General features: G+C 34.3%; 2 protein-coding genes across 2 annotated transcripts; one reads left to right on the top strand and one right to left on the bottom strand.

Moving 5' to 3' along the window:
• The first annotated feature begins 1,684 nt into the window (after positions 1–1,684).
• trbd (trabid) lies at positions 1,685–6,810 on the top strand. The gene is made up of 13 exons (XM_066391704.1): positions 1,685–1,910; positions 2,355–2,598; positions 2,752–2,869; positions 2,942–3,113; positions 3,345–3,510; positions 3,568–3,802; positions 3,861–4,063; positions 4,127–4,277; positions 4,348–4,461; positions 4,800–4,995; positions 5,187–5,429; positions 5,776–5,924; positions 5,991–6,810. Exons 2-13 carry the CDS (start codon positions 2,478–2,480, stop codon positions 6,067–6,069), a joined length of 1,947 nt encoding a protein of 648 aa, XP_066247801.1. The 5' UTR covers positions 1,685–1,910; positions 2,355–2,477; the 3' UTR covers positions 6,070–6,810.
• Positions 6,811–9,076: 2,266 nt separating this feature from the next.
• NSD (Nuclear receptor binding SET domain protein) lies at positions 9,077–24,077 on the bottom strand. The gene is made up of 25 exons (XM_066392099.1): positions 24,015–24,077; positions 23,770–23,963; positions 21,805–23,692; positions 20,828–21,337; positions 20,558–20,775; positions 20,387–20,497; positions 19,237–19,385; positions 17,732–18,541; positions 16,746–17,078; positions 15,732–15,903; positions 14,841–15,004; positions 14,376–14,590; positions 14,218–14,320; positions 13,999–14,154; positions 13,432–13,637; positions 13,245–13,372; positions 13,003–13,189; positions 12,619–12,728; positions 12,379–12,564; positions 12,257–12,324; positions 12,069–12,207; positions 11,722–11,952; positions 11,200–11,357; positions 10,522–10,935; positions 9,077–10,191 (listed from the first exon to the last, which is right to left on the bottom strand). Exons 3-25 carry the CDS (start codon positions 23,493–23,495, stop codon positions 9,871–9,873), a joined length of 6,780 nt encoding a protein of 2,259 aa, XP_066248196.1. The 5' UTR covers positions 23,496–23,692; positions 23,770–23,963; positions 24,015–24,077; the 3' UTR covers positions 9,077–9,870.
• Between the last annotated feature and the right edge of the window lie 198 nt (positions 24,078–24,275).

The following is a 24,275-nucleotide window of genomic DNA, read 5'->3' as shown; positions in this document are numbered from 1 at the left end:
CATATGTGGTTTCATAATTTTGCATCAGCAGCTACAAAACCGGACACATTAAAAACATGTAGCATTTTTTAACTCCGATGCCTCCCGTGCGGCACACCTCTGAAGAAATATTTTCCATTCAGCCACATCAGTCAATTAAGGTTTAAAAAGTATAAAATCATACCAAATTTCATAAAGTTATCTTGCACCGTTTTGGAAATATGTCAAAATAACCATCATCAGAGTTATGTCTTTAAAGAGCCATAGATCGTTAAAAAAGCGTTTTTCGATGTATGTTTATATAAAGTTTTTATGTTATTTTTGGACGTAATTTACACTGTTTAAATATGGTGTCTTAATTTCGGGACACCCTGTATAGGTATCCCATATTTTCAACGGTCCCAATATCAAATTGATCTCGAGATGGTTCAAATATGTCATTATATATATTTAAGTTGTTTTGATATGATGCATAAACTCTCCTTTTTTTTTGATAAATACTAAGAGTGCAATGTCAAAGTATATTGTAAGTACTACTAGAAGGGCAGGTAACTATCCATCAATTTAATTTAGGGTTACTCTATATCTACAGACTTTGATTCAAATTAAAAATTAACATTAGGACGTACCTCTCCTGTTAATTTGAAAGTAGGAGCAAATATAAATATTACTTTAATAACCAAAATACAAAATCTAATAATATCTCCTTTAAATAAACCTCCTTATTACAAACTTCCGGTTAGAATTATCTATTCTGTAGATCCAATAAGTACCAATCAAAGTACAATACAATACATTTCATTTTCATATCTGGACCAAAGGTACCAAAGGAAACGATTTTCAAAAGTTCTAAATATGGAGGCTTCCTAGATGTTGAGAATTATTTTGATGCAGATGATTTTTTTGGTACGAGGAAAATTTTCAAATGACTCCCGGCCTGGTATTTTGGCAGGCGAATAGTATGGAATGATTTAAGAAAAATTAACAAGAAAATATAATGAATTTGTAAAGTCTGATAACAATATCGTCTCTGTCGAATATTTATATGACGGTGCTATTATTGTTTCTGTCTTTTCTTCGGTTGTTTTATTATTATATTCACGTTTTTGGTTTAATTTAAGAAAATTTATTTAATTTTATCAGAACTTATAACGGTGAAAAACCATATTTTTACCATTTCTAAACAATTTACAAATAACAATACCTTTTAAAAAACGAAGAGAGAATAGATGTAAAAACGTGCCAAAATTTATTTTCTTGACTGATGGCGCCACCTATAAACTACGCACAGAACTATTGCTAAAAAGAAACCAATTTTTTCTGTGGGACAATGCTTAGTTTAACTCTTCAGTCCCAGATGATTGCACAAGAAAAAAAATTACCTATACCTTTTCACGGAAAAGATTCTCGTGACCACGTGAGGGTCCTTTGGCTGCATGAAGATCTCAATGTGTAGGCTTTACCTGGTTTTAACGCGCAGCAATGAGTTTTGTCCGACATACAAGGTCATTGAGTAGTGACCCCAGTCACAAAGGAATCAACACACATGTACAGTTGAATAAAGTCAGAAAAGAATATTACTAATCTATTACGTACTGTTTTTGTCATTAAAATACTTCAATTTAACCCAGCGACAGTTTGACGCGATCGACGAATGCCATATGTCTAAGAATACGTCATTCGTCAATATCAGCTGATAACTACCAAATGTAAATCGAGTTACGGATTTTTCGTATTCCACTGAAAAAAATTATTAAAAAAATAGCGTTTTTGACATAGAAAAAATCTCAATCGGTTTGTCAAAAAAAAAAAGTGCAATTGGCATGCAAATGGTATCTAAATCTGTTGTTTTCAAACGTATTACACTTGTTTCCGATTTAAAACTGCGGTGCCTTCAATACAATAACTTTTTCATGACCTTATTTCCCAAGGTAAGAGAAATTTTCGTTCTAAGTGATGCTTGGATGGTTACCCAGTTAAAAAGTGTTTTTTGTCTATTGCTAGAGCTATTGGTTTCCTCTAGTCTTCCGTATGACGCACAAATTTCCTTTGGCATTGGTTTTATGCAGTGACATTAGATTTCTCCTTGATTACTTTGCCAAAATACCTGCATTAATATTCAATCTCAGATTCAACTATTTATGGCTAAATGTGGTTCAAGTGATCATGATGAACTCAATATTATGTATTGGTTGTTGTGTTAAGGTATTTTAGCTGTCTCCAACATGTGTTTAAGTAGGCCCTAGGATAGTGGCAACACATGCCACTATCCTAAAACATACAGCATAACAATATCTGACAAGCTCTTCATATTCACATATAAAACAAAAATAACCATAAGTTAAATAGTTCTTAGCAACTTTTTTTGCTTTTAGGTATAGTGTTTTCACGATAGACAAACTATCCCCTTTTGTAGTTGATTGTTAGTCAAAAGTACTATGAAATTTTCATGACAGAACATAGTGGAAGTTGGCACAGGATAATAAATTATCTTGAAAATGAGTGAAAGCGAGAAGAAATGGGCCTGTGATTACTGCACTTATGAGAATTATCCATCTGCTATCAAATGTACCATGTGTCGGGGTGCTCGACCTTTTGAGAACATTTATCACTTGCATGGTAAGCTATAAGATTAGTGCAAATTACTGCTGTAATTTGCTAGTGATTCAGTTCAACATAACAATGATTAACCAGTAACATTGTTAACATATTGGATTTGACAGATGAATGATATTCTTGCAATAATAATATATGTTTTTTAACTTGCTTTAGGTGACAGAGAAGACAGATGTTCTCCTGTGGGTGCAGCAGCTTCAGGGGAGGTAAAAAAGTCAAAAGGAAAACCTCAATGTGAAAATTGTAGCAACTTGAATTGCTTGTCTGATACTAGGTAAGATTATAATCAACCTTAAGCTGTAAGCTCATTTAGTGTTCAACTGATATTAAACTTGCAATAATTCAGCTGCACGAGTTTACCTGTGTCAGCAGCCAACATCCACGAATACATACAACCTCTCCGAATATGTCAGAATTCTGATCTGGCCCAGAGTTTATCTAGGAATAGTAGCCCACCATCTAGTTTAATTAATTTAGAGAATAATAGGAGGTCATCTCAGGGCAAGTGGATGTGCCAGGTATTGATTCAGTTAGTTATTATTGATAAGGCAATTTTGGAAAATAGATGCCCTCTAACTTCATAATCTTTGAAACATTTTTAATTTATTAAAAATATCAAATTTTTTCCTAGTTACAAAAATATGACCCTAATTATAAATACATTACCAAAATTTTGACTCTAATTGGTGTTGCTGGAAAAGTGAGTTATTATAATTCAACATTAGAAACTATGTTTCACAATTTTTTAGATGTGTACTTACGAAAATTGGCCCAGAGCAGCCAAATGTGCGATGTGTGGAACAGCAAATAATCATCGATCCCAAGCTTCTAGTCTTATAATGCCCCCTTCACCTGATCGGAACTTATCTATAGATGACATTAATCAGGAGGATAGATATCTGAGTGCAGCCAGCGGTACGTAATATCACTCATCGCCAAAATATCCTGAAATGCTAATTCATTTGTTTATAGATCTATCGCAGAACAACTCAGAGTCTGACCGCAGACTGAGGCAGATGCGCCGTAATGCTGATTGGAATTGGTTAAATGCGTGTCTAGGAGTCATCAACGGCGATCCCAATCCTGTGGAGGCATATCTCAGTTCTGGCGGAGACCCCGCTCGGACCCTCACAGCCTCGGAGTGTGCTCTGCTCAATCGAAATTCCGCTTTTGATGTGGGACACACTTTAGTACATTTAGCAATAAGGTGCGATGAAAACGAAATTACTATGAAAAAAATCGTTTTGCTAATAGCGACCTTGAAGATTCCAGAGGGAAGATTTACTGGCAGTTCTGTTGTCTCAAATAGAGGGTTCCGGTGGATCTGGGATTAAGAGAGTTCCCAGTTATGTGGCCCCAGATTTAGCTGCTGATATCCGGAGGCACTTTGCCACGACGCTTAGACAGAGGAAAGGTAGCTTTCCTTGTCACTACGTCACTGAATTTCCGACCTTTACTTTGCCAGCAGGTAATTCTTTTACCTTTACCATTTAGTGGGCTGATTTTTTTAGATTCTAAGTGAATTTTTCAGAGGTCGATACCCTTCCTTTGCCCGTTCAAGAGCAGTTGATGGCAGAATTGTTAGACAAGGACGCACAGGAAGAGCTGGAGGCTGGCGATGCGGCTGTGATAAATTGGGCGATCGGAGCTGGTGTTTGCCGGTTACACGCCTTATGGAATAGGTAAGTTCACAATAACAGAACTAGAAAATTTTTCCATATCCTCCTTGCGGTCATTGAAACCTTTTTTTAGATCTGCAGGGGATTGTCTTCTCGATAGTGTAATGCAGGCAACTTGGGGGGTATTTGATAGAGAAAACACATTGAGGAGGGCTTTGGCTGAAAGTCTTGTACATGCAGGGCACGCGTAAGTATTTACGGGAGAAATTGAACGATTAAATCACATGATGTGAACGTATGTGAAGGTCCTAAACGCAAGACGAACCCTGTTACGTTTAATATTGACACTGTATCAACAAATAACTAACGTTTCAATTGAAAGTTTTTAGACATCCCAAAACTACGATCGGTGTTAACCACTGGAGTTGGTAATATATAACTTGTTATGTTACGTTACTTGTAAACTCAAATTTGGTTTTTCTTTTGAGAAAATGTGCATATGTTTAATGTCTTTTTTTAAATACATACCTATTAAATACGTTATTGAGTCAAAAATAAAGGTCTATCACAACCTCGGTTTTACAGGTTTTATCCCCGATGGAAAGAGTACGAATCATCTCACGCTTCCTTCTTGCAATATTCACTAGAGGAGACTCAATGGGAGGAAGATTGGAGTAGTTTAGTCGCACTGGCGGCTCAGCCCGGCTCCAGTCTCGAGCAGTTGCATGTGTTCGCACTAGCGCATATATTACGGAGGCCCATTGTAGTATATGGAGTTAAGGTAACACAAAATATTATAATACTGCAAAACCTCGAAAAACGTAAATGTAGGTCTTTTGTAAATAATGATGTATGTCACGCAACCAAACATATGTTAAGCAGAGCTCTTCAAGCTTGAAATCTACTTGGCTCGACCTGCAATATACTACTTTTCAGTCACACAACGTAAATTAGTTTATTTATTTCTTTCAGGTAGTGAAATCTTTTAGAGGCGAAGCTTTATGTCCTGCCCGATTTGAGGGTGTTTACTTACCACTGTTGTGGGAACCCAGCTTTTGTTCTCGCAGTCCTATAGCTTTAGGTTACACTCGCGGTCATTTTTCCGCTCTGGTGCCCGTCGAGCCTACATCAAATATGAGACCGAGGGCGTCATTGTTGCCGCTCATCGATCGCGATAGGAAGCCGTTGCCAATTCATTTCCTACTCGAGGCAGAAGTAAGTTTTAAAGTGTGCAATAGATGAGTAAATAAATAATGTAATTGAGAGGTCGACATGGAAGAACATACCCATGCTTTTACGTGTGGTTGTTTTGTTCCGTAGTCAGTGCCCTGGGTATCCATCTTTGGCAAACTTTTTCGTTGACCTTTACTACGAATTAGTATTAGTGGTGTCTCATTAATGTATAATCAATAAATATAAAATATGTGCAGCACTTCGTTCTACAATTTTTCAATTTAACCTTTTGCTCTCATTCTAAAGTTAACAGAAATATCGATTGATGAAACCCTGTTAAGACATTCCGTAGATATTTGCATATGTGAACACTATATTTTTTTTCAAGTTGGGAAGGGAAGAAGCTATCTTACGACAATGGCTCGATGTAACCGAAACAGAGGACGGAATCTTAGTAGCTCAACAGCCTTTACACAAACGACCGCTCTTAGTGGCGCAGATGTGTGAGGAGTGGCTTAATCACTATCGACGCATCATGTGAGTAATTTCTTGTAATAATAACGTTATTGTTGCAGTTCATTAACTTGTTATCCTTTGCGACAGTCAGATGAGTTCGGCCCCATTTGCCAGACCAGTTCCTATTCAAGACTATTCTAGCGAAGGCGATACCGACTGCGAATAACTCACACTACCGAAGCTTTTTTAAGCCAATAGAAAAATGCTTTAACAAATGCACAACCGGTCAATTAACCAATAGGCAGGTCTACACTTTTTTACTTATTGTGGAAATGGTAGTTTGGAGGTTACACAATCACTTATTCAGTGTTAAAATGTTAAAAATACTTGTACTTTCCAAATAAATTTATCAAAAACGAGACCACCAAAGGATACTCTGTGGTGAGGTTAGCGTTTTGACACCGTACGGCGTTTCTGATTATTTATACCAATGAGCCAAAACACGGTTTTCTTCATTTATTTTTAAATTTTTATTCTATAATCCCCAATTTATTGATTAGCCTTGTTAAAAAGAAATCAAACCACTTTGTGACGTTCATTTTCACACGTTTGTGAGAATTTTGATTGTTTTTTTGGGTTTTTCCCATAGAATGAGTTATTAGAATTTTGTGAAATTTTATACGCCATTTCTAATAATTTTATAACGTTTAAGTAGAATTTAATCTTTTTGTGGACCTCCCTATTGTAACACACCAACACAGGCTGTATACGCCGATCGATTGGCGAATGGTTCTAAATAATTTTTGTTTCTCTTATATTACACAAAAATTTCAATGGATATGGTGAAAAATTGGCTAAGGTTAGTTATTGTTAACGAAAATTTGCCAAAATACATTCAAGATTATTATAACTACTTTTGTGCATTGCTCTTAAATGAACTAGGAAGGTTAACGTTTGAATGAAGTTTTTGAAAGCGAAATTCGGGTTAATTGCTGTAATTTGACAAAAAAGGGTGTTGCATACGTGAAGTCATCTGAATGTATCGGCGAAACGCTCTTATCTAAATGTAATGGGTAAAGAGGTTAGAAGACTTTTAAGAGCCAGAATTGCAATATTTAATGCTCCAATCATATCTGCGTCTCCTCTAACTGGTCAAAAGCATCTCAAAGCTACTTTACAATATAAAATTATATAGTTACTTTGAGGTGTTTTCAACTGGCAAGACTCAATATTTTTGTTAATGCTGTGATATTTCGTTCTACTATAAACGCCCGCAATATCAGATTGATGCAGATAGATTTGGTGTCCATTATAGTATACAAAAACTTTCAACCACATTTTAATTTTTTTTAACGTTAATGCAGACATTTTCATTGCACATTTTGGTTTTTTGTTACTCTACAGTTTCTCGATTTTCTATAAGAATTCGCTTAAAAAATATATGAAAGGTAACCTGAGTAGACTAATACTTAATTGACCATGATGATGTGAGTATTCCTTATATTTTAAAATAAACGACAGATTTCCACTGTTGGCTTGTGCAGAAAAAATATTAATTAAACTTGCTGTTGAATTTACACTTGTAGCATTAAATGCAATTTTCGGTGAGATTTATTGAAAGCCAATTTTTTCTATTTAGTCACTTAAATCAAATTGTTTAATTTCGTAGGTGAAGTACAAAGTAAAATTATATATATATATATATATATATATATATATACATATATATTATATTATATTATAATATATATATTTAGGATTTATAGTGGTACAATTTTTATTAGTGATTTAATCAGCAAATTAATAACTCCTGATTCTATTTACAATGTCTCGTCTTAATCAGATTAATGAATTAATCAGTTAATCTTGGTATAACGTTTTCTTAATTTCCTCAATAAGAGAGGACTTTTTTATGTATTTTTTTTATTGGGCTTAAAAAATAATCCGTTTAAAATCAAAGTTTATTAATTAATTCATAATTAATATTAATACGGGGGCAATATGTCAGAATTACAATGTCTCATAAATGGACCGTAAGGACTGAACGTATTATACACCCGTGCATTAAATGTCAGTTAGTCATCTATAAAGCGACGTGTTGTGGATTCGAGTAGACACGTGCTCAGCTTATAGACTTACAGAGAATATGAAAATAAACGTTTCCTTTCCATTTAAAATACATGAGACAATTGTTGAAAAAACCGATCGAATAGCATTAGGGTGTGGCCCTTTGGCTACAGACATGACGAATTTTTGAATTATTAGTGAAGGAATTTCGCAAACTGACATAATTATACATTTGTGGTACTACTTAGTCGTGCTACGGAGCAATTTTTTTGAAAGAGGATCAAGAGAGTAGACGATATTAACACACAGTAACAAATCCAGGATGTCTAAAAAGAAAGTGGATACTGGCATCAAGAAAAACTGAGAAAGTACTGAATTGTCGTATCTCATACCTATTTCCTTCCTGTTAGAGGTATTCTACTCTTATAATTTTTGCGTTTTCTTCGTCATCCAAAAAGCAGGATCGTTAGCGAACAGTACGTTATACTTGTGCTTAAACGAAAAAAATTCCAACTCTAATATATTAACTATATAACATTCTGATTTCTGTTACTAATTTGCTGATAAGAGCTTAATCATAACTTTATTTCTGATGGGATATATTATTTATTTTGTTGGGGATGTTTTGTTAATTCTACTGTAAATATTAATCGTATATTTCAGTGTTTTATTGTATAATACTTACGTAGGGCTATCCGGAGCTGACAGAAACTGTTTCCTTTTTGCAAATATATATTTATAGTTTTCCATCGACAGACGATGAAGTAGTCTTTAAAGTAAAACGCAAAATAAACGTACTATATATTTCACTGTTAACACTAACACTGTTATGAGAGGACTATAGAGAAAAAATTAAAGAGTTTAAAATAATGTTGTAGTTTGATTTTGCCACAAAGAACGAAAATTCAAAGAAAACTCATCGTCACTATTGGTGGCATCAGCCAAAAGTTGCAACTAAGGATAATTTACCGAGTTACATCCGACATATAACTTGACGAAAAAATGCAATGAATTAATTTTTTTGAGATTGGAAAAAAAGCTAAGGAATCATGGAGTATTTCACACGAGCCAAGACCGAAAACTTACAATATTGAAGATCGTCGATATGAACAATTTTTTTTTCCTTTTTTGTATGTGTTGGATGAGGCGTTAGAAACATCGAGAGCTCATGCGAAACATTTTATTTTTTGTAAAAAAGTAGGTAAATAAAGAAAAGTAAGTAAATTAGCAAACCTTTCATTAAATTCTACATTACATACACTATTAACCCGACATTTCAAACAAGACTGGTCCTTCTTAAACAACCCTTTACTTATAAAAAATTTACGTCTAATATACATGTTTTTTCTATGACTGTATGGATGTCGTATTATCACTGAATCAAAAATTATATTGAAAGATCCTTGATTTTCGTACACTTTAATTTCCAAAGCCTTGTTCGTGCAACGATAAGGAAATAAGTTTACTGCCCACTGCTTCGTAGCGGTATCCGCAACATCAAAGCAAAACATAAAAATATCCACTTCTGACAAACAAATGAATCACAAGTTCGTAAACTATGCGGAAATCGAGGATTTTTGATGTGTTATTTTTGAGTTAGTAAAAATGCAATATCCTGACAGTCGTAGAAAAATACTAAAACTTTCGAGTGCGACCCAATCAAACTCTGGGGAGGCATGGCTAAACCTGGCAGTTTTGATTTACTTTAATGTCCCCCTACTCGCTCACATACTTGAAACAATGATGCGTCAATCGTTGCAAATTTAATTATGTTCCTAACGTTAGATGAACAGTCAATTTAGCAGAGAGTTAGCTTTCTATCTTTCCGTATTCGCTATCCTAAAAATAAATTTCAAGCGAGTACACATGATATTTAATGGTGCAAGCAACGATTGACATGATCCCTAATGCTCCCATCTTAACAATCACAGCAAAATTCTCAGGACAGGGAGGATATTTACTATTTGTTTGCACTATAACGTGCCCGTTTCCTCGGGTGGCCCCTGCTCCTTTTTATCGGACGCAGCCTTTCCTGCAGACTGACCTCGTCGTCCGAATCGAAGATACCTGGGTCGTGCTTGCTGGGCGACGACGATACACGCTGGTTATCTTTATCCACGTCATGAGGTGCTATGGATAGGGCTTTGTAAGGCGTCTTCTTAGAGCTGATTTCCTCGTCCGAGGTTGTTGAGGAGACCATAGATTCATCGGGAGTTGAGTCTAATTCAGCGCGTTGGCGTTTGTTGCTTGGAGTTTTAAAAGCATCCGAAGTAGATTTTGACTAAAAAAAAACTACATATGTTAGAAAGTAATGGAAAATCAATCTCAAAACGATAAAATATACGCTCATTAGGCGGTACTTTGTAAGCAATAGTATTACAAGCAACCACAAAAAAAACCTTCTGAATAATTTTTTATCCTTTCCGTAGTGCTTTGTGTGACACAATATGGACTGACCTCATAAATAACCATATCTTGCAGATTTCAATAGTCTACTGACATGTGCATTAATTCTATTAATTTGGAATTTTCGTTTGACAGATTATGAATATTCAGATTCCTTGTATAACAACATGCTGACCAAAAAATAAATAAAATAAAAAGTACTAACTGAGGGATCATGCAAAACTGGCAACTCTAAAGACAGCTTTTCTGGAATAGTACTGATTTTCCTTGTCTCAGAAACAGACCCTGATAAATCGTGGAACTCTCGCACCTCGTTTTCCGCAATGGCCTTTTTGTGCGGACGAATTTTCTTCCTCAGCGCATTTTCCAGGCGCCACACCGATCGAACTGGTTTTCCCTCCCTCATGCAAAATGTCAACCTGCGTTCTGGAATTTTGCCCAATTTCAATCGTTTCACTTTCGACTTCCTACACAACGAGTGTTTCTTAAATGCCTGAGAGTTTTTTATGAAAATATCCGATTCGTTTCCAAGATTTTTGGCTTCTGCGTTTTTAGGTTTATTTTCCTCTTTAGGAACATCTTTAACGGTTTCTAATTGTTCGTTAGTCGATGATATACCCTGTGCCATGAAAACAAAAAAAAATAAAAGAGAAATTCGGGCTATGAAAAAAAACTAAAACTCAATTGGGAGGACAAAAACTATAAAATCGCTTATCTAAAAGAAACAAAATGGAAAATTTATCCCGAAAAAGAGTGAAAACTCAAACAAATTATCGTTTATGAGGTTTTTAACATTACATTTTCTCGGATTATTCAAATATATATAATTCTTTTTAGATAGGCATTATCCAACCAAAATTTTAAAAATTAATGCAATACTCACGGGATCGTGCAACCTACATACGAATCCTAGGAACTTGTCGTATCTGACGTTTAAATCTGAGTGGGATGGGCAAAAAGAGTTCGTACACTTGACGCAACACCTGATCGTACGATGTGAACAAATGTTGCAGTTATGGCGGGGGCAGAGATATTTCGTAACTAAGGCAAAAAAAAATGAAGTTTAGAATGACTATTTAGGGGGATTACTACAAATAAAATGACGAAAAAGTTCAAATAATATGAAGTAACTTCATCACTGTTTCGGCGGCAGCAATGAATTGAAATTTTTCAGCTTCATGTGTTGTGTTAAATAAGTAAAGTGACATTTGAGTCATGTTTGCAGAAAATATTGTTTACCTCTTAGGCTGAAAATGCATTGCTGTTCCCTCCCAAAAATTTGACTGACATCAATGTTTTTTGTGGGGAATTTTAATCTTCACCAAAAGCTTAAAGTTAAGGAAACGTCTTGAAAATGTTGGTTAGACTATTAATAACCACATAAACCTATCCCCAGATATCTTACCTTCAGGGACATCAGACAACTTCAAACAACGCAAATGATAACCCTTGTTGCAAACTTTATTGGTGCAAGTAATTTCGGAATGCTTTCGCCCACATAAGAAACACGGAGGCACTTGCGGCACAGTAACCAATTTTTTAGTGTATTTTCGAGGCTTTCTGACTTCGACGGCTACTGCCACGTTCTCATTTTGTGATGCTTTCTCTGGTTTCTCTATTTTTATTGCTTTTACACCTAAAAAAAAATTATTTTCCAAAAATGATCTTGTATAAAACCGTATAATTGACTACAGTTGCGATTAAACTGCACTTATATTGCATTTCATTTTAATAGTTTTAATTAACTCTCACCTATAAAACCACTGCAGTTAATTGCTCCACATTTGCAAACCTTCTTTTCTTGGCCAACCACTTCTAGGTTATAATTAAACGTCAATTCAGATCCTGGTTCGATATCATATTTAGCAAAAAGTCCTACCCTGGTATCTCCCTGCGGCAAATTAGTTAAAAACCTCTAACTACTAAAGTTGACACTTTACCTTTACGGTCCATTTTTGAGTCACGCAATTAGGATCACAAGAATGATTCATAAACCTTGACAAATTTCCTGAGACAAAAATCTGTTAATGACTAAAGAGAAAGATTAAATAATCTAAATTACCCTTTGGGCCTGCATCAATCATTCTTTCACTATCGACTGTCATAAAATAATAATTTTCGTCCTTCTTTTCATGCATTCTTTTAATTCTTCTTTGGTATTCTTCGGAGTCTATCAGTTCTCCCACATATTCTATCACGAACTGACCCTTTTTAATAGGAGCCAAGGCTTTCAAGCCCCATCCTCTTCCTAATTAAATACATAGATATTATAATGCTAATTCAGCATGACAGTTTAATTAACCTTGTGTTTTATAAGGCGCCATGGGTGGATAATCTCGTTTCTGGAACAACTGATTGCGGCACCGTATTCCAGCTACGCAGACTACAGGATCACACTCGGTGAGTAAAAGTCTAAAAATCAGTTATATTGTAAGTATTACTTTGGTATTAGCAATTCTAAAAAGGCTTGATGGGTGAAGAATTGGGAAAAATAATATAGGATTCAGAATGTGTGCAAAAGTTCTTTTCTCTTGCCCTTATACAAGATGAGTCATAATTACATTTTAAGAGGAAATAAGGCCCAATTTTTCATACCACGTTGCTAAAATATATGCATCTGGCCTTTATTATCTACCGGCTAAAGTTATTTACACATTCATCTACTGGCTCTAAGAGTAGTATCTACCTGTTTATACACCTGGTATCTGGTCCGCAAGGATTAAGTTTGTTTGGATCACATTCACAGGCAGTCGCATTGCTTAAATTAAGTTCCAGAGATTTTACCCGCCCCACAGGCTTATTTTTGTTGATCCTCACATATGGGGGGGGCTTCAGGCTGTCAATGCACTCAGCTTCCCGCCTCAATTTAAATTCTATTCACCACAAAATGATATCGCTACTTATCTTGATGATATTTACTTAACCGACCTTTTTTAAGAGCATATGCCCTGGCAGCGTCTTCTATCGCTTGGTCGAAAGTCTCGTACACTTTACTTTTAAATTTTGTTGCCTCGCCAGAACTTCCGCCTTTGTCTCCCTCTTGGAATAAAAACGACCTGACGTCAAATGATTTATCACGAAATAAACGAGATAATTCATGTTTTAATCGGTTTACCTAGACTTGTTAACCCAATAGTAGTCATTCGTTCCGAAAAACTTTACTACAAAATCTCCTAGTTGGTGTCTTACCGCCGTGACGTTTTCAGGAATTTCGTTGGGAAACAGAATTATGGCGGGCCACCAGCGGAAATGACCCAACTTGACCCAAACTATTTCATCGTAGAGTGGAAATCGACCGGATTCACAATCCTCGCAAATGTACTACAAACAAATCTATCTATCTATCTAATTTGTCATTTACTAAGACTTTTTTATGAAACCAATAACTATCAGAGCGATAAAATTGCACCAATAGGTACACCAACTTCAAGTATTCTTTAAAATACTATTTGACAATTCAAGAAGTAAATAGCTTGTTGGACTCATGAAAAATTCAGAGCAAATCCCATTAAACCTTTCGAGGGATATATTATATTAATGTCATGGGAACTTTAACACCAAGCAAATTCTATTTGAATAATCGAAATGAAGGCTAGTCATAGATTAGATTCATAAATTCCATAAAATTTAGTATATTGTTAAAGTTAACCAAACATTGATAATTTCGTCCTAAGACCATTACTTTGTCATCATCGGTAAAATTCACCGGTTGACATTCCGGGTGCACACTGGTAGGGCACGTATCACAGCAAACTAAATTTCCACCTTCCGAACAAATGAAACACCACACGGTGTTGATGGGTTGGACTAATTTGGGCCTATGTCTCGGGCACATGATCTACTTGGATGAAGAGGTACCAGGATTATTTAACAAACCAATTTAGAGTAGATCCTAACTCACCTGAGAACCGCCCAAAATTTCACAGCCAGCGGGGGTACAAAAAGTGGTGGAGTGGAACGCCGCAGGACAAAGTAAGCATCGAGCCAACCTATCCCCTGGTAACCTTGATATAAATTAAACACTTAAATATTACTTTTATATTGAAATTAACACTTTACCTGCACGATAAAGATGATCCAAGCTCCTCTGAAAAACATGTGTGACACCTATGCGCTGGACAAGTGAATGAATCCTCAGGTGGATGATTTTTCGTTAATTTGGTAGTCATGGGCCACTGTGTTTGCGGCCACATTTTGAGGCATGTGGGATGGTAGTAACGACCACAACGAAATAGGGAACACTTTTGGCGAAAGCTGCCACCCTGCTTCGAAATCTAAAAGTTATGCCACTTACTGTAACATCCGCGCAATCGAAACCGACCTCTAGTTAGCCTCGGAAACACAACTGTTGGTCTGAGATATGTTTCAATCGGAAATGATTAATACAAAACAAATGTCCATGCAACATTTTAAAAAAATGCACATCATTCGGGCGCGTGTAAAGGAGAAACGGTAAAACCAACTTTAACAAAAGTATCTTAAAACACCCGTAGTTTCAACCAAACAAAAAATTAAACTTCGTACCTCAAGTCCGCAAGCAAAACAAGGCGGGTCTTTCCGCGTGCGACAGTAAGTGCACAAAACATTTGTTATATTTACGGGGGCATATTTCAATATGTCCGAGTCCGCTGTCACGTGTTTAATCATCGTATCAGCATCTTCAGAAGCCAGTGATGTCTTAAAATAATCTAAAAAAATGATATAATAATGTATGAAATATCTGGAAAATGGTAAAAGATGAGTAATATAGTTTTGTATGTTTAGTTATGTCATATTAAACCAACTACCAAGCTTCTAAATGATTTACATAAAGACAAAAATTTTATTAGATTGCCTCTGGTAGGTTGAAACCTACCAGAGCCAATTACCACACATATTTTGAAATTAATCCAAAAGGTCATGCACTGTGAATCCTACACCAATATAACTAATGTTTAATAACGATTTAAAAAAATGTTTATTCAGAAATAACGAAATTTAAAAAAATCATATTACTTCCTCTATAGGGGGTTCCAAAACTGAGTTCTATAAAAAGCCACGCAACAAATTTGAGATTGTTAAAACTCTAGATGCCTCTGGAGAAAACGACAATTTTGGGAAACCGTTTTTATTTCTTTATTTTAATTTTTTTTTAATAACGAAACTTTACTATTGGTATTTTATCTTAACAATAAAATGTACATTATATAATGTATAAATATTTTTACTGTCTGCTACATATATAAATGTATATGTAGCAGACAAAACTTAATATATACGAATGTTTAATAAATCTAATACTGAGCCATATACAAATCTGTGGTATTCTACCAGTTCTCAATCTCAGAAATGCATCGATCCGTAATTAAAGTTGGATTAGATGACAACTAATACAATAGTTACCTTTTAATCGCATGTCAGGTTTTACTATTTTACCTGAACATTTGGTGTCTTCGTTCCTAAATGATTCGCTGGACAAAGTACTAGAAGGGGCGGGAGAATCCATAATATCGCAGTTAAGGAGTTGAACAGATGATCCTTCTTCCGAACTGGAATCCGTTGAATCGTATACGTTCAGGATGTTATTAGCAAATTTACTCATCATTTCCTTCAAAAAAATAATACATGTTTTAGCTTAAGTTATTGAAAAGGTCCGTAAAATTTGTTAATAGTAGGGTGCTTATTTATGAATGCTGCCTAAGCACATTGAAAATTTACCAGTAAAATAAAGAATAAAAGATTGCATTGTTAATTTAATTCATAGCTTGACATTTTCTAAACTGTTCGCGAAAACATTAATAATCATAGAACTAGAGAAATCTTGGAAATTCGGTCATGAATGATCTCAATTTCGATAACTTCAACCGTATTTTATATATAGTGTAAGTTAACATTTTCAGATTCTTATGAATGTATATGCTAAAAGAGAAGTTTGATTTTCGACATCTCCATACTCAAATAAAAAACGCTTAAGTCCCTAATTTCGTTAGTAATGATATTTCGGAAAAGTGCCTCGAAGAAAAATAAGAAATTTTTAATAAGTTTTTTTTTTCTTATTCGAAAATTTCAAGAAATATCAATAAAATATGATACTTGGAAAATACGTAAAAAAATAGAAAATTTAGAGCAATAACCATAAAATCGGAAATCTTCAGAAAACGTGATTAAAAAAACACCTGTTTTGAAATTTCCTACATTAATTAAATCTTATTTTCTGGTATAAGAAACTCTCCAAGATAGGAATTACAGACTGTTTTGCTACCCTAACAAAAAATTTAAATTGCATTTTATTTAAGAAAACGACTTTAATCTCTGTGTTTTAGATAAAAATTATCATTATGCAATTGATTTAATCCGTAAATTATTTGTTAATACTGAAGTATTTAAGGCACTTTCTTTTTTTGACATGATTTTGTAAACATATCTCATTTAGTGTATTTTATTACTCACCTTCATACCAAAATCAATCTGTTCGGCAATACTAAGTTCCTGCGGCAAAATTTCCTTGCTGGGGCTCTCAATTGTATGTTTGGATTTGATGGATATAATTTGGCATTGACTTTGACTGCGTGTTTTACAACCCTCCTCGCTCTTCCTCAGTGTGGAATTACCGCTACTAGTTGGCTGTCGAGACTTGGACTTATTCGGACTTTTTTCGCCAGTTCTTACCGGTTTCTTTTGGCGTGGTTCCGTAACTAAAGATGCGCATTTCAGGTGATAACTGCCGTTGCATTTGCCTTTGCATTTATACAGGTCGCCCTGTTTGAAGCAATAATCACACACCTGTAACACATGCTTATAGATTTGTGGGAACAAGAAGCAAGATTTTATGAAAGCTAAAAAAAATGTTTTTTTTTTTACTGCTTGGAACCTTTTGAGTGTTTATATTTTTAAAAGTGTTGGCAACCCTACCGATTTGATAGTGTTCTTGTTACATCTTAAATTGCGCAATATTGGACTAATTTGAGTGCTCTTAAGACTAAACGACATTCTAATGATGGGGCTCAAAAAATGTGCACCCTGTATCTTGCATAGCTACTATTTGAGAATAACGTATCCTGTTAAAATAAACAAAATATAAAAAGTACCCTAATAAAATGAAGAACCAAATGGCGTAAAAAGTTATAGCCTTTAAGTCCATTAGACGATATCATATTATGGACGAAACCATTATTAGTATAATTCATGGTTAAAATATTTGAACTCAGATTTAGGACATTATTACAAAAAAACTTGGTTCGCCAATTCAAAATAATTGTTTTCTCTTGTATGTAAGTATGTAATTGGAAGTGACATGCCAATTTTGATAAATGAGTGAAGTTGTCATTTCAGCAAATGTTTAATTTTATAATAACAACATTCGTTCCAATTTGATAAATGATTACGACAAATTAGATATATTTCAGGCTTACATTGCAGGTGAATAATAAACCTACCTTAACATTTTTTAACCCCTGATAGATATTGTTCCTCTTATGCAACTCCAACTGATATTCAAACGAATACATATTACTCATACTACTACCACTGTCGCTGCTAGCTTTAGAACCCATTTCCGATAACTTGTCTGATTGTTCCGTGTTAACACTCTCTTCCCTCATTTCATCCAAACTTACTTCAGTAGTAATATCATTTCCATTTTCTTTGGTCTCATTCAAGTCTTGTACGGCAGAACACTCAAGTTTTCTTGAATTCGCCACCGGGTTCAGAACCAAAGGATTCTTTTTTGTTTGAAGGTCTAACATGTCTAATTTATCCACTGCCTTAACGCTTCTTTGGGATCTTCTTAGTGAAACGTTTTTTGAAATCGATGTAGCACCTTTTAATTTAAGGCTTAAATTCTTGGATTTTGTATGATTTAGTTCACTAGACAATGAAAACGGTATAGGAACAAAGTCTGCGGATTTATCTAAAGTTTCAGTTTTGCACCCTAGTAGAATTAAATTGATTTCATCGAACCCTACAGAAACGCCTTCCGACTGTGAAAGCGAAGATTTAACGTGTTTGTTTCCGGATTTTTCCTCCAGGTCGCAGTGCTCAGATACATTTTCCTTGGAGACGTCAAGCCTACTGTACTTCCGTTGCTTGAAAGCATTTCTGCGCATCTCAATACTCTCTTGCATGAACATGAGAATCTCTTCGTAAGATTTGTGTCTTTGAGATTCGATTTCTTCTACCGCCTTGGTCCATTTTCTATTGCGACGGACCTCCAATGATTTCAGCATCGCGTATCTTCTATACCTACCCTATGAGAAGTAATACAGGGTATTTATTTACCACTCTCTTGGACTACTACATATTTATTTGTGATTTCATTAAATCAGTTCTGAGGATGGATATTAGTCTAATCAAGGTACGTTTTAAAATTAGTGGTACAACATACCTTGTATAATTCACTAATTTTAAAACGTAATTCTTTAGGCTTGTATACATCCCCAGAATGACTTTGTTTTATTAAATCACAAATAAGCTGGTAGGAGTTCCAAGCAGTTTTAAGTAGAAACAGGAGGATTTACCAAGTTATTCACGCGAATAGGTCTTTTGCTTGTTCTTCAGGTTAGTTGAAGAAACAATTTGGAATTTATTTTTTGGGCAAGATCGTCAAATTTTCAAATTACATTCATAATAGTGGAACATTTTATGATCACTCCATTCGTGTACTTTAAAGCTTTAAGATAATATAAAATATGAACTTTAGTACTACTTAGCCAAGTAAACTGTTAATTAAATGAATTAAGAAATCAGGAGTCTCAGAAAATTTATAGTTAAAAAAAAACAAAACAAAAAACTTGGTGCCACATTATTTTTGACGCGGATAACAGAGTAAAGTAATTCTTTATACCTCTTAACCCGTTTTGCATTTTCGTTGAGATCCCAAAAATTGAGCGAAATAAATATAAGCTGATGACAAATTTTATAAAAATGTAATAGGCATTCTTACCTCGGATTTCAATTTACCACCTAATAATTTCAAGTCGTCTTTGCTGCAATACAACATAAGAAAAGATCTATTCATCCAGGCTCTTCTTCCGGAATCGGCGAAAAATCTGATGTGATACCAGTTGACATCCTTGAGAGGTTTTGTTTTTTCTGTAAAATAAAACTTTGCAACATACATGAATGTATAGATAGAATTTTTAATTGTGTAAATATTTCTAAATCTGTTAATGTCATGGTAAGGTATGTCTGTGACATTCAACGCCTACTTCAGGTCTATTTAACGATTACCTCCACATATTTTTGAAGAAGTCGCAAACAAAATTTAACTGTTAAGCGTTAAAAATGTTTTTGTTTATGAATATAACGCTTTTGAGACAGTTTTTCTGTAGGTTCCAGTAAAATATTTCCTGCTTTCAATTCTATTATTTTAACTAGGGCACTTTATAAATTTTAATATAAGTAGATGGCATGTTTAATTTCCTTTTTAATTATAAAATGTGTCCAGGATTAAAACATATTGATAATAAGTTATAATATTGACACAAGCATACAACTTTTGTCCACGGCTTAATAAGAATATCCAAATTCTACATCTGTTTGTAAACATGATAAGGCCTATTATTTCCCTAAGTGCAACAAATGCTATTGACGATGATAAAATGTATTCTGTCATCGGCATGTTATAACGATGGACTTTCGCCAAAAATACAAGTGAATGGTACGGTTTTTATGTTATTTCGCGTCAATATTGTTGCACTTTTTTTGGTAAAAAAAATTTGTCCAGAAATTTATTTTAAGGAAGCAGGTGAAAATTCAGATGCTGCTAACCCTTTATATTTGCAATAAATATAATTGAAAATAATAGGCATCCTAAAAGATTAATATACCTATTGATTTGAGGTCTTATTTGCTCAATTTATTTTTTGTCATTAATTTGTTTTGATAAAATTTGAAAAAAAAAGCTCAAAGTAAAGCTATATTGTCCATTTGCAAAGATAATTAAAAAGCATAACACTGTTATTTCTTAGATCTAGTTTTTATAGTTTTAGTTGCTTTTATAGTGATTCATCAGCCACCAGATATGTCCCAAAACATCTAATTCGCCATTTCGACAAGACAATAAGTTCTGTTAAAACAGTAGTTAAACTTACCCTCTTTATAAAATTTTCCAGTATCTGGATCTTCACAAATAATAGCGGGCCAATATGGATGTCCCCTAACGCGTGCCCAAACAAGGTCTCCACAATTATAGAATTGATTTTCTGTATTAGTTACATATGTTACATTTACAATTAAATAAAAAAAAGAAGATAGAACATTACCATTTTTAATTTTGTTCAGATGAAAATCGGAATTATTTACGTAGACCGCATCTGCTTTCGTTTCGCCATCAAGAAATGGTAACTCTGGTGATAAAACTGGATAATGTTTCATTTCAATGGGACTTAAGACGACTTTAACGTGATTGGTAATTCCGTTTTTAACCAATGTTGTCTTTTTGTGTTCAAAATCATCCTCGAGACAATCCTCCCTAGTGAGTCTAAATAACCACATAGTAAATATGCATACAAACTTAGAAAAAAGACTCTTACATAGGTAATTCATCAGAAACCTCTAGATTGGGAAATATATTCTGCTCTCCAATAGAGCCGATGTCATTTGTAAGTTTTTGATTTGACCCGTTTCGTAAAATGTAATTTAAAGGCGTATGAACCTTATTTTGTGCTGACAAGTCAAACAGCCAGTCAGGCTCCTTAACATTATCACTCAAACCAAACGATTTTTTTGAAGTTTTATTATTAGGTTGCAGATTCCATGAACTATCATTAATGTGAGTTGAACTGGGTTCTAACACATTTACATGGCTCTCATTGTTTGCCCTCTGGTTCATCAAAGTAGACTGCTGCCTTGACCCTTCTTGGTTGTAATTATCTGTGGTGTTGCTTGAAAACGTCTGTCGGAGATTATACTTTGTTCTAGTTCTTTCTTTGGTGGGTTTTGACCTAGATCTTAATGTAGGCTTTGAAGGTGTATCATCAGGTGTCTGGTATTCTGAAGATATGCGTTTTATTATTCCATTCAAAAATACATCATGTGAGGGTCTAAAAATATTGAAGATTATTAAGAATTTCCAGTTTATGATAACTATTAAATTATTAGTGGTAATATACTAAATGACCATTGTCAATGTTATTCATTCAATTCTTCAATTTAGAAATTAAGTCACAAATACAAATTTTACAATAGGGGAGAAAACATTTTATAATTATGTAGATACCTATCTATTTGCTATTTTTAAAAAGAAAGTTTAAAATCTGGCTTACAAGTTTATCCAGATATTAAAGATTAATTTTTAGAAATGATTCAGAGAACTAAATTTAATTTTTGTTTCAGTTTTTCCCTCTAATTTGCAAATTAAGGTAAAAAACTTTGAACTTAACCCACAATTCAAAAACCAAAAGTTAAATCAATAAGAGTCACATCCAATTAATGCCAAACATCAAAGGATTACTGAGGCATTCCACCTTCAATTTTTTTATCTGTTACGATAAGGAAACAGAAATCTTACCCCGCTTCCAAATCAGGAACTTGGAATTTCCAATCTTGGTTGGTTTTAATTTCCTCAATCTGACACTCATTGACTAATATGGGCATTTTTCTGGGACGTCCTCGTTTCCTCTTTTGTGAAATGCTTGTTTCCATATTATGATTTACTCTTTGCAGTTCTAAAAATGCACCTTCATTATGGGATATTTGAGAAGTAGCATCCATAATATTGCTCTTTGAACTGATTTGAGTTTCATCCACTAGAAAAAAGTTATCTCGAAAAGTTTGCTCCTGACTGGAATTATTCAGATCAGGCACATCTAAAGTCTCCCTCTTATGTTCTGAAGCTTCAATTTTTTTCCTAGGCCTCCCTCTCTTTTGCTTTATTTTTAACCAAGGATTAAGCCTTTTTCCCTTTTGCTTTGTTCCTGGTTGAGTCTGATTTTGATCAATTTGTGACTCTTCCAAACAGGAATTCTCATTTTCAGTAGTGCTGCCAGCAACTATAGTGGAATTGAATTTTTCAGTGTTTTTCTCAATGATGCCATTCCCTGTGAATAATGAATAGAATTCATCACACTTTTTCAATTCCTCATCTCTTTTCGATACATTTGTTACAGTTAAATGTTCGATATTGTTGCTTGACAGAGAAATTTGAACACTTTCAATTGGAATATTGTTAATATTAATATTATTAATGGATCTCAAGCTTCTTCTGGTTGGCTGGGAGGCAATTTTTCTGTTTTTTCTTACTCTTCTATATTTCCGGCGGCTTGTTGTTGGCATTTTGATATCAGTTAAAGATTCATCTACAGAAGAATCCTGACTTAATTCCATAGCAGTGCCCCTTTGATGTAAATTTTCACAAGTACCTACCAAGTTTAATATTTCTTTATTATCACTAGTTGCTTGACTTTCATCAAAGCAAATATTCTCTTTACTTGATGAAGAACTCGGAGCACTGTCATTAATTTTAACTTCAACACAAGTTTTTTGTGCACTCTCATGAGAGTTGCTCAAATCAGCAACGATTTGAATTTTCATATCAATGTTTGCCATGGCATTTTTGTTCTTCATTGCCTCTTCCAAGGCTTTCATAACCTCATCTTTTAATATAGACAAGTCTAAGTTATCCTGCTTATTAGGAATATTTATGGTTTTAAAAACTGTACTTTCAATCTTACTGGACTCTGGAGATGTCAATTCTTTGTCTTTTAAAGGTGTTGAGGTGAACATCTGCAAGCTCTCTCTTAATACTGCATCAAAATCATCAAGTTCATCGCTTTTAAAAGTTAAATCCTCAACATCAGCTTTATACCTGACTCTTTCTAAGTCAAATGATAGCAAACTCTCTATGTGACAATAAGGAGTTTGCACACAATCTGATACCAATAAATTGTCTATTAGAAAAGGTTGGTTGATGTAATTCTGAGTTATAACACAGAGGTCAGAGGGATCTGCTATGTCTGTATCTATTTGAGACATTTCCATTCTGTCCACAATTGTGGTTCTATTTAAGAAAATTGGATCATCAGGCAATGCAAAACTCTCACACAGATGGGCAGTAATATCCTTGCGTTTACTCCTATAGCTTTTGTGGCGGAAATTTGACTTAGAGCTAGTATCTTTTGCAGAAACACTGGGATCATGTTTAGTGCATCTTAGCTTTAAGACTGGCTCCTCTATTGAGGACGAATTTGCCTGTTTCTCCATAAGTAGGTACTTACTTAAAAGTGAGTTGTTTATATGTAATATAAGCACCTATGTGAGGGACATTTCAAAAAATGGTAATTCCTGCCTGCCAACACTAATTTAGATCTGTTGTCCTATCTGCTGTTTTTTCAACTGTCCTCAATCAAACACATGATAACCCTTTACTGGCATAGCAGTCTCAGGTTAAGTCTATAAATCTAAAAGCAAAAAAAATAAGTCCACTATGGTGAATGAAGAGTAAATCGGAAATACACATCATATACGTACTACTTACAATATCACATTTTTAGTCAGAAATTTACAACAAAAAGTTTCGTTAGATCTCTATTCCTGGTAGCTACCGATCAACAGAAAAGAATTAGTAAGTTGAAAAGGAAGCCTTCTCTGATAGTGAATTATTTACCGATTCGAAACTCAGGATATAAATGAATAAGCCGTAAAACACCTGTAATTGCCCTTGGTAAATAACTAAAAAGTAGAAATTACTAATTAATTCAACAGAGAAATTAAAATCCAAACTTTAAATAAATATCCCCCATCCACTAACACGAGAAATATAGCCGATTGACAACTTGACAGACAGTCGAAGTAACGTGATGATTAGTCGCTAATTTTTTGGCGGCAATTTTTTAGGGGTTTTTAAGTTAGGTATGTGTTCTTGAAAACTCTTAGTGCATATTAGTGCACCGGGCATAAAAGAGGATAAAGAATGTTACTCACAGTAGTACTCTCGTAACCGTCTATTTTTGGGAAAGTAATAAAGGCACTTGAACTAAATTA

Source organism: Euwallacea similis, chromosome 7 (genome assembly GCF_039881205.1).
Source record: "Euwallacea similis isolate ESF13 chromosome 7, ESF131.1, whole genome shotgun sequence".
Lineage (NCBI taxonomy): Eukaryota > Metazoa > Arthropoda > Insecta > Coleoptera > Curculionidae > Euwallacea > Euwallacea similis.
The sequence above is the reverse complement of the archived record's forward strand: the minus strand, read 5'-3'. Positions and strand labels throughout refer to the sequence as shown.